This window comes from Syngnathus floridae, chromosome 12, assembly GCF_059516105.1.
Source record: "Syngnathus floridae isolate MCC-2025c chromosome 12, RoL_Sflo_1.0, whole genome shotgun sequence".
Taxonomy (NCBI): Eukaryota; Metazoa; Chordata; class Actinopteri; order Syngnathiformes; family Syngnathidae; genus Syngnathus; species Syngnathus floridae.
Genome location: NC_142424.1, coordinates 8,677,012 through 8,687,633, shown reverse-complemented (window position 1 = coordinate 8,687,633; position 10,622 = coordinate 8,677,012). Strand labels below are relative to the sequence as shown.

The window sequence follows — 10,622 nt, the reverse complement described above, 5'->3', positions numbered from 1 at the left end:
CAAGACTTTTTTGAAGCACACAATTCTGAGTGGAGAAATTTGATAGCCACACATGAAGTATAATTCCACAGTCATCGAGTGCAGAAGAATTTGAGATCTGGTCTCTGTTGTAAGTGAAGACATTTTGCAAGACTGTCTTTTTGGTGTGTGTGAATTAAGATAGGCGGGATTACACAAAAAAACTACCAAAAAATACAAATGTGACAATGACCATCACGCAACCAGCAACCATCTTCCTCCGGGCTCAGATGTTGTTGTTCTTTTTAAATGTGTCAATAATGCATTGAAATTATTTGTATTTGTGGCAGGCCTTTCACAGTGACTCTTAGCGAGTTATGTATACGAGTTGTGTCAGGATCAATATCACAAAATATATATATTTCAAGCCAATGCTACAAACTATATACCGTAAATTTCGGACTATAAGCCGCTACTTTTTTCTCAAATTTTGAACCCTGCGGTTTATAGTCCGGTGCGGCTTATATAGTTTTTTTTCCGTGCTTTTTCTCAAGATTAATACACTTATACACTCATAAAAAGGCTGTGGACCGCTGTTGTGCTGTTATGTTAATAAAAGTTATGCGTCCCTAAATACTTATCTCTTTCCTGACAATCATCTTTGTGTATATTCTCTTACAAATGGGAATTAAACATTAAAAATCTTACGCGATCATGCGACGACTTTACATGCATATTCTAATCAGACACTGAGGAGGAAGGTTTTGCTGGTTTCAGTGGACAGGAGGAAGACAAAGACGGCACTCAGTGACTTTGTTGACTGGTGTGTTTTGTTTTTTACCCGCCTAGTTAGTGCTGTTACTTCCATGTGTACAACAAAATGTTAATGTTATTAAAACTTTAGCCCAGCTAGTGCTGTTACTTCCGTGCTTACGACGAAATGTTAATGTGATTAAAACTTTAGCCCAGCTAGTGCTGTTACTCCCGTGTTTACAACGAAATCTTAATGTGATTAAAATTTTAAAAAGGCTTTCTGCGTACTGTCTTTCTTTGTAAATAACTCGTGCGCACGTGCGGCTTATCGTCCGGTGCGGCTTATATAAGTATAAAATGAGAAAAATCACAAATTTTAGCTGGTGCGGCATATACTCCGGTGCGGCTTATAGCCGGAAATTTACGGTATATATTTTTTACAATCAACCAGCATAACAACAAAAATATCCAATGATCCTTTGCTTCGTTCAGTGCGTGTGAAAAGGCTAGTGAGGCGATATGACACCATCAGAGGAAAACACTGAAGAAGTTCACATGATCATGTGATCATAAAACATGCATATTCTTTTGTTCCATCCTAGAAATGGCAACAGTGAGAAAACCAGACAGCTCTTCGATTGATCACGAAACAGACAGTCATGCTGTTGAATGAACAATTCACACAGTGTATCTCTTTATTCGCGTCCAGACTCGAGATCATGGAGCTCAAGCAATAACAAGTGCCATTTGTATTGTTATAATGTTTTTTTTTTTTTTTTTTTGCTCTTTGTCTGCATTTTTAATTTTCTCTGAAAAGAAGACTGCGTGGGTTTTCTCAGGGCACTCCGGTTTCCTCCCACATCCCAAAAATATGCTTGGTAGGCCGATTGATCACTCCAAATTGCCCCTAGGTGTGAGTGTGAGTGCGAATGGTTGTTTGTCTCTGTGTGCCCTGCGATTGGCTGGCAACCGGTTCAGGGTGTCCCCCGCCTGCTGCCCGATGACGGCTGGGATAGGCTCCAGCACGTCCGCGACCCCCGTGGGGACTAAGCAGTTCAGAAAATGGATGGATGGATGGAAGAAGACACACTATTTAAGTTGTGCTTTCATAAAATGAAGACTTAAGTTGTTGATGTTTCATTTTAAATGCAGTTAAATGCATACCTATATAAACACAACAAATAGTTTTGCATTTTGTTCCCTTTCAGTGCCGAATGTAAACCAGGAGTTCGAAAACGATGTATGAATCAAACTGTGATTTGTTATTTTCATTTATATTTATACACTTTCACCATTATACCCTCTCTTTTCTAAAATAGTCCCACAAACTTGAAAAATAGCATTGGCTATGAGATTAAGGGCCCCTATTTTTGTAAGCAGGTGCCCAATAATAGTTTTTATCCAGTTGCATCTTATCATACTGATGATGACAAAGCAAATCAAACCGATCACAATTACAAACATAAGTATATTTGATCCACCTAGAAATGTAACTGTTGTCTTCCAGTTCATGAAATTCCCTTGTGTTTAAAATAAACTGACTACCAGAACAACATGCCTAAATGGAAAAGAGAAGTGAGAAAATATATCCAAACCAGACACAGAAATAACATCACCCACCCAATCATCATGGAATATTGTGTGAAACAGTAATGATGACAGTGGACGTTATTTTTTTTATTTTAATGTCCTCATTTTGGGTACGCCTGTGTTACTTTGTCTAATCTCTGCATTTCCATATTGCCACAGCAGAACAATAAATCGGAAAATACAACATTTAGTTATATATCTGATCAGGTCATAATTCATTCCCTGCGACTGGGGACCTGTCAGAAAATAGACTGGTGGAACATTTAGATGATGATGATGATGAAATTTGATGATAATGTATGGATAATGCCCAGGTACCTCCCTTCTCAGCTTTATTGATACGTATGCTGTATTTAGGTCTTTACAAGCATGCAGATGTAAAAGTAATTCAATACAAACCCCCCAAAATATGCAGAGTCCACTATTCAAAATAGTATACTAGTGCAAAGCATGTTTGCAGATAGTTAAATATGACTCATCTTATTCCAGTGCATTTTGTGTGGTCTTTCGTGCATGTAAATTAATTCACTGGTGCAGTTTACAATTTCTATTGTGCAAAAAGTGCATTGTCCTGCTAAGTGTATAATTTTGTACAGCTTTCCCATGTTGCATTATATTGATTTTCTTCTTCTGTGTACGATGACACTCGTGCAGGAAGAACATAATAATAATAACGTAACATATCACATTTATTTGTACCAACCAGGCAAAATGCCCTTTAAAAAACTTACAATTCAACCCATTTGTTGTTCTTTTGGGCCACATCTAACATAGTTATACACACGGGATATTCCCACAGAAAAGAGGCAAAGCCATCACAATCTGGTTATTCTCTTCAGTTGACAATTTAAGATGATTCAGTCTCCTCTTGCAGACAAATTGTCAATTATCCGAGTAGACCTCAGTCAGACATCTGTCAGGAAGTTGAGTCATTGTCACAGCTCTTGTTTTTAAATTTACATCATGATAGGGCATTTTCTTGGATTAATTTAATTCTTTCTGTGTGTATGTGTGTTAGCCCCCACACCACAAACCAAAGGAAGAGTGGGGGAGACAGACAAGAGGTGGACCATGGAGCGGTTAACCTCATGACATCAGAGTCTCGGCCCTGATTGGCTGCTGACAGAAGCATGCAGATAAAAAGGCCAGCGGGGAGACTGCAATAGCATCACAGGGCAGCGCACAGCATCCAGGGAACATACTACAATCAGACCTCACCAGTCTCCACTCTTCCTGCTACTCCAAACAAGGTTAGTATAAGTTCATCAAATATGAATGACAAAATGGAGTGTTTGGGAGCGACTGTGGTTTGATGGAGCTAATAATTATTTGCAATGTTTTGCTTTTAATACCTGCAAGAACATGTAATGTAAAACATCTGGAATGTAGTAGTAGGATTAGTCAAAGTGAATTACATGTTACTGGATAATTGTACCCCAGCAAATAGTTGTGAATAGTTGGGTTAATGGGTCAATTTTATTTGAGCATTGTACAGTTACAAATTCCCAAATAATTCCTCAAATGTTCATTTTCATTTATGCAAGATGCTGGGGGATGCGGGGCAGTACACCTGATTTTCCCCTCAAAGTTCCCCATCCAACATCTTTAGGGGGAGTAAAGAGAATTGATCAACAGCAGTGTCTTGCTTCTGAGACGGAGTGGTAGAAAATCCCTTCGACTGGTTTGGAAAGACAAAAAAAAACAAAAAAAACCATGAGTTTGGGCTAAGCGGCAACAGATTACTAGGCATGGTTTTGGAATGAGATGTTAGTTTTTGCTCTGTATGTCTGCTTGGGTGGGTGTAGTGCTTGGCCGTTCAGTTGTTCCCATAATTTCGGGTCTTGTGGCAGATGCAATTTAATTTGAACTTGCGATTTAACTCTTTACATGGTGTATTTTGAACATTGCTAGAAATTACATAGCCAGAGTCCAAACAACAGAGATGAGTCAACAGTCAAGCCCAAAATTCATCACACCCCTGTAGTTATTATTTTAAAACTGTATTTTGTTGTTTCAATACAACATGAGTGCTTCATGTTTTTCTTTTGTTCTTCTAGACACCAAACAGAAACGATGAAAGTGGCATTTGTATTTGTTCTGCTCTTTGCTGCAGTTCTCTGCCGACCAGTGAGTTTCCTCTTTGTTTTCTTTAAAATGCATTTCTACGTCAGGAATTGGAACCCATATTTTCCTCTTAGTTGAGTTAAATTGTATGAAACATGACAATTACTTGGTAACGGTGCGATTGCATGGATTAAGAAATACTTGTACAAACCAGCCAATCAAATTAAAGCAAAGTTCTTTATTTCTCACTTTGCATGATACCAGTAAATATCTAATACGCTGAGATTTTTTTGTCCTCTCACAATCTCGCAATTCCAGTTATTATTTCAACATTACAAATATAGTGTGGTTTGTATTGATTGTGATTGTTTGCTTCTCAGGCAAAAAAATATTCTGACAGTTCGGCGGAGAGTTCTGAAGAAGTGGTGGGTGTAAAGTCGGACAGTCATACAGAGAGACAGTGGAACCTCCACGTTGATTGTTCATATTGTCCACATTGTCCACAGGTCAGACGATCTGGAGCGTCACTCTTCAGGAAAAAGATGGCCCAATTGACTCGCTTCCATGTGTCACCATTCAGGGTACAACATTTCTGCAATTCAAACTAAAACGGACAATTTTACATATGTTTACTTAGATCAAACATTGGAACTCATCAGTACGAATGTTTTTACAGTTGTTCCAGAATTTTTTAGCACCTGTTGCTATGGGTTCAGATGAGAGCACAGATGGTTCTAAGGAGGTAAAACATGAAGAATACAATATAGTATATAGTGTCAAGACGGTTTATTTTGTATAATTGTGAATCTTTGGATTTCAACAGGCAGCAGTCGAGAGTCCATCTTTAATCAACTTTGAAACTACAGATGATGCTGCAACAGACACACCATCCGTTGACAACCAAGATGAACCAAGTAAAGACGGTGATGATGACGACAATGATGACGACAATGATGACGATGATGATGATGATGATGATGAAGAGGAATCAGAGGAGAGTGTGAGTAGTTAAAACAAATCATGTCTTTACCTGTCATATGGAGTTCCACAGGGTTCTATTTTGTGGCCCTTGCTGTTTTCATTTTATTTGCTGCCCCTAAGTGCCATCCTATGAAAACACTGTATTTCTTTTTACCGCTATGGGGATGACAATCAGATCTAGGTCCCGCTGAGCAAAAAGGATGATTTCTCCTTTTAGCCACTATTGTCTTATCTGGGAAAATCAAAGCCTGGGTGGCACTGAACTTCTTAAAACTTTGGTGTTTGGTCACAGGGTCCCTGTACCCTTTTGAACTAAAGCCAACAGTTTCGAACTTGCGTTTTTAATTGGACAGTGCACTTGAATTGGTTGTTGTTGTTAAATCTTTTCATGCTGATATGTGATTTGTCCCTTTAGGAAAGTGAAGAGGAAGACGAGGAAGAGAGCTCAGAATCGGGCGAGTCTTCCACTGTTGCTCCCGAGACAGTAACCCCTGTAATTGTGACCGAGGAGCCCCTGTTGCCCACCATTGTCACAGACACAGATTCGGGCCGCGGTGACAGCATGGGAAGATACCCCAGCGAGTACAAGAGCTATGTCTACGCGGAGGAGAAGACCTACCACAAGGCTCCTTCATCTTACAAGTCCTATGAATATGTTGACACAGGCAAAAAATCGGGCTATGAAATGCCCATTGACAATGAGGTGGAGAAGTCACCAGAGGTGTACAACAGTGAGGTCAGTTGTATTTTTTTTTTGGTTGCATATTGTTTTTATGGACATTCAGGTCTGACTCATTTCCGATATAAGGGGAAAAACAATCAAAGCATAAATTATACATCTTCATAAAACCAAGAGCAACAAAAAAAAAAACCCTTTGTGGCAAGGGGGATAATTTATTCCCCATTCGGTTGGTTATATCAGTAAAGTGGTGGTTATATTTACAAGCCCTCAATATCCTGCAAGCTCCGACTATGTTTTTGTGGTGTAAGACGTGAAGCTTTTCCCCGTCAAAATTTTTTTGTACTGTGATCAGTCAACAGAATATCAGTGTCACATTGGAAACACACAGAGACACAAAGCGTGTCTCAATATTAGTTGTTTTTTATTTTTGTATTTTTTTTCAGAGGTAGCTAAATGTAATATGTATATATATGTAATTTCAGTGACTGGAAATTCTTTGATTTGACACCGGTTTATACAACATAACACTTTGCCAAGACCAAGACCACCATCGATGTTGCATGTGCTCTGCAAAACCAAAATAAGCCAATATTGCAAAAACTGTAATGCCCCGGGTGCAAGCTTTCAAAGGAAGAAAACAAAATACAGTAGTTGAAAAACTCAGGGGCATAATTTAAGAAAATCCAAATTACAGACTTTCAACTGGCGCCTTGACATTGCCAGTTGGATTATTCCCCTCTTTAAATGAGTCCTGGTCCATCTGGCAGTAGCCAGTCTTGAGGTGTCCTGAATTGGACTACTACTCCGTCTAAGCCTGCATGTTTGCGTTAAGTCTTTAAGTAAACATAGAGATGCCCTCAATTAAATATAATGTGACATTTTACACACGCTGACTCTGATGGCTCACTTATATATGGCAACATAAAATCCAAAGGCCTTAAGTATAGGTTAATCAAAATATACAAAAAAACAGATATCCTATCCATTTTTACACACAGCATGTAAAGCAGAAAATAGCCTACAGGAAATACAGTCCTGAAATTAAAGCCACTGCCTTTCAGTGAACCATTGGCAGCCCAAAGCGACACTAAATCTTTAGTATAGCCAATGCAATGATGTCTGTCAAATTCTGGCAGCCTCTGTGTACAGTGTTCCTTTCAATACCATAAATGTTTACTAAAGTATATCTTGCACCAAAGTCTTGTATTTATTTTGTAACTGTAAAGCTGTAATAAAGCCTTCCATCTCCTTGTTTCAGATTTATCAGGGGCAATCTAACATACTGGAGGAGGACAGCAGCACTCCTGAGAACCAGGAAGTTCTTCCAGTAGAGGAGGAGGAGAACGATGGCACAAACGATAGCGGAAGCTCCACAGATGTGGAAGAAGAAGAAGAGTCTGAACACGAGCAGAGCAGCGAGGAGGCTACATCCACACCCGGGGCTGCTGACAGCGATTCTGACGAGAGTGACAGCATGGAAAGTGACTCAGATGAGCAGGAGATGAGCCCCGAAACCACTGACATGCCCGCGGTCATCACCGCCAAATAAGTCGTCCAGGAACTCAGGTGGTGTCCCTCATAATGGTATAAGGGGTTCATGGCCCATTCTAGTTCATCTGTCCACTTTGGAGACACTTTCTACAGGAGGGACCAAGAAAACCAATGTTTGTTTACAATCATTGTCTGAGTTCGGAAAATATTTCTGAGCTAATTGGCACATTATTTATCAGATTCAAACAGGTTCTGTTGAATTTTGAATGAAAAGATCCAAAATTGTAAATGTTGATGACAAAAAAAGATTAATCAGGAGGAAAATATTTGACTTAGCGCAGCAGGAAATAAATCAAAATCCAAGGGGCGCATTCAAGGTAACATGAACTTGCATGCAAATATGGGTCATCAGTTCAAAAGCATGATAATATTTGCCTCATGTGGGCTGAAAATTGTTGCTTGCTACATTATAACATCTGCTGGTGTCTTCAATTCTTTACATGACATGTGGGTGCACCCCATGTCGATTGTAATGTATTATTTTGTACCATTTCTAAAATATAAATAAAATTATTTTAATTAAATCCACCCTGCATATGACTTATTTTGCTCCAAATGGTAAGATTCATTATTTTTTTGCTGACATAGAGCATATAGAATTATTAGACTGATGAATAAAGAGATCATGAACGACTTCCAATAAAAAGTTATTACCAATTGGAAATGAAAAAAGAAAAGTGTCATCATCAGCCCAAAATGAACAATATCAACCATGAGTGGTTGCCAACCTTTTTGGTTTTGTGTACCTCGAAGATTTTTGGCATACCACGAATACCCCAAAAGTAGAATGTAACACAACTGATAAAACGAAAGTCATTTAATTTTGTCTCCTCGATTTGAATATTTAACTACCATTATCACAAACAAAACAAAAATAATATTCAACCCCATGATCAACGTTTTACTTTCTTTTTATGAGTCATACCTATATGATAACAGATTTGCATGTAACATTTGCTTACACACAATTAAAAATTCGATGTCTGGATGTGTCTTTAATTCATGCCTTCTCCCACTAGATGTCATTAGACACTTTGAAAACTACTATCCTGCAGTACACTGAGCAGACACAATTTAAGGGCACAGCTGCACAATCTAGTGCAAAGAACTGCAAGAAATGAAGTTTGGTTTGTATACAATTCTCTAATGATTTGTCATTGTTGCAATAGAGAAGATTTTTGATATTTTTTTTTTTTTTTCAGTTTGATCTGAGCTTGTGTTGGAGAGTACTACCTAAAAAAGTGTCCGGCAAGTGTACAGAATTCAAAGTTGTTTGATGTCGTAATCAGTGTGAGCACTGTAAAGTACACGTATGTCAAAAAATAAATATCTTTACCAATGCAAAATTGATGTACTATGGTCTAACTATACTGGCTCTTGTGAGGATGTTGCAAGTGTGCCTTAGTCCTAGACCAGTGTGTGCTTTCATTTTTTTCATCACATGCATTGTGTAAGTGACCCTTTTTTTTTTTGTGACAAAACAAACATGTCGACATCTTTTTTTCCTTTTTCATATTGTTTTTATGGAACACAACATTTATTTTGGTACTTTAGATGTACAGTATATATATGTGAAAACAGTGGCAATACCTCATATTCATTTGAACAGTTGATATAAATAAATAATAAGTAGAAATAAAATTATTATCCTGATTTGTTGGCAGCTTTAACACAATATGTTTGTTCTAAAACACAATGATTCCAATCAACTTTGAGTCCAGAATCATACCATTTTTAATTATTGTATATATTTTTTGTTTTGCGTGCTCCATGTTCAGTTGTCTCCTCTCCTTTCAGTGATGTGAGCCTCTCTGGAGACACCATTGCTTACGGTCAAATCTCCAGCAGGTGTGGTCATCCCTGGCTCATTTGAGCTTGTGGTGGCGGGTTTGGGTGTTGGGGTGTTTCTGTCTTCTGCGGTTGTCATGTTGGGATCTGTGATAGGAACCTCCTCAGAGGATTCCTCAGAGAACTCCTCGGAAGACTCTTCAGATGATTCCATGGAAGACTCCTCAGATGATTCCATGGAAGACTCCTCAGAGGAGTCGTCAAATGACTCCTCAGAGGAGTCGTCAAATGACTCCTCAGAAGATTCCTCGGAAGATTCCTCAGAGGAAGGCTCAGTGGATCCCTCTGAAGATTTGTTTGGTGTCTCCTCAGTGGATTCTTCATATGACTCCTCAGAGGATTCTTCAGATGACTCCTTAGAGGATTCTTCAGATGACTCTTCAGGGGATTCTTCAGATGACTCCTCTAAAAATTGTGGCTGTGGCATCTCGGAAGACACCTCAATAGATTTCTCGGACGACTCACTGTCGGACGCGACTCTGGACTCCAATGAGTCACGTGACTGAGCTGACTCGGAAGAAAAACTCAAGTTGTCCATAGCCAGTAATTCTTGTTCGTGATTATTTTCAGGAATCTCAGCATCCTGATGCCAGTTCTCATCAACCTTTAGAGAGAACATGAACAATCACCATTTTAGAAATGCTGTTTTTTAATTAGAAAGACAGCAATGTTCCCAATCATTTGTTAACATAGTATATTGGTTTTACACTCCCATTTATGATTCAAACAATAATATAAAATTATACTAGGTATACAAAATGCATCAAATAATGGTATCAAGTCTGGTATTTGTGTAAAAAAAAAACACAGGTGAGTGAGCAGTACAAGAATGCAGCCTTACTGGTTTAGCAGATGCTGCAGCAAGAAGTACAACAATCAGTGAAAATGTTGGAAGATTCATCTTTAATTGGTTCCTGCAAATAAAAATAAAGTTACAAAATCACAGTACATATGACCAAAATCCATCATAAAATAATGCCGTACTTATATAAAAAAATGTCACTACAGGGGTTTTAAGAAAATATATTACAAATAATAATTAATTGTAATAGATTTACCTTTTTTCCCTATGATACCAGAACAGCACCTAGATATTTCAGTTCTCTAAGACCTCTGTGTTGAGTCCAAAAAGAAGTGGGAGTGTCATTTGAGATGATCTGATGCTTAAGTATGCTGCGCAGAGAGGCTGGGCAGG

At 38.4% G+C, this 10,622-nt stretch overlaps 2 protein-coding genes across 2 annotated transcripts; one reads left to right on the top strand and one right to left on the bottom strand.

Annotated features, from left to right (window-relative positions):
* Positions 1-3,329: 3,329 nt before the first annotated feature.
* Positions 3,330-8,107, top strand: spp1 (secreted phosphoprotein 1). Its single transcript, XM_088392035.1, has 8 exons — positions 3,330-3,551; positions 4,359-4,428; positions 4,746-4,790; positions 4,872-4,946; positions 5,042-5,107; positions 5,189-5,365; positions 5,762-6,082; positions 7,287-8,107. The coding sequence occupies exons 2-8, from the start codon at positions 4,375-4,377 to the stop codon at positions 7,575-7,577; spliced, it is 1,029 nt and encodes a 342-aa protein (XP_088248161.1). The 5' UTR covers positions 3,330-3,551; positions 4,359-4,374; the 3' UTR covers positions 7,578-8,107.
* A 1,182-nt stretch (positions 8,108-9,289) lies between these two features.
* LOC148389967 (uncharacterized) lies at positions 9,290-10,622 on the bottom strand. Its single transcript, XM_088392191.1, has 3 exons — positions 10,486-10,622; positions 10,269-10,341; positions 9,290-10,031 (listed from the first exon to the last, which is right to left on the bottom strand). The coding sequence occupies exons 2-3, from the start codon at positions 10,326-10,328 to the stop codon at positions 9,354-9,356; spliced, it is 738 nt and encodes a 245-aa protein (XP_088248317.1). The 5' UTR covers positions 10,329-10,341; positions 10,486-10,622; the 3' UTR covers positions 9,290-9,353.

Coding starts and splice junctions, on each gene's coding strand:
- spp1 (XM_088392035.1), top strand. CDS start 4,375: ATGAAAGTGGCATTTGTATTTGTTCTGCTCTTTGCTGCAGTTCTCTGC. Junction 4,429..4,745: donor CTGCAGTTCTCTGCCGACCA/GTGAGTTTCCTC, acceptor TTTGCTTCTCAG/GCAAAAAAATATTCTGACAG. Junction 4,791..4,871: donor CGGAGAGTTCTGAAGAAGTG/GTGGGTGTAAAG, acceptor CATTGTCCACAG/GTCAGACGATCTGGAGCGTC.
- LOC148389967 (XM_088392191.1), bottom strand. CDS start 10,328: ATGAATCTTCCAACATTTTCACTGATTGTTGTACTTCTTGCTGCAGCA. Junction 10,032..10,268: donor CTGCAGCATCTGCTAAACCA/GTAAGGCTGCAT, acceptor TTCTCTCTAAAG/GTTGATGAGAACTGGCATCA.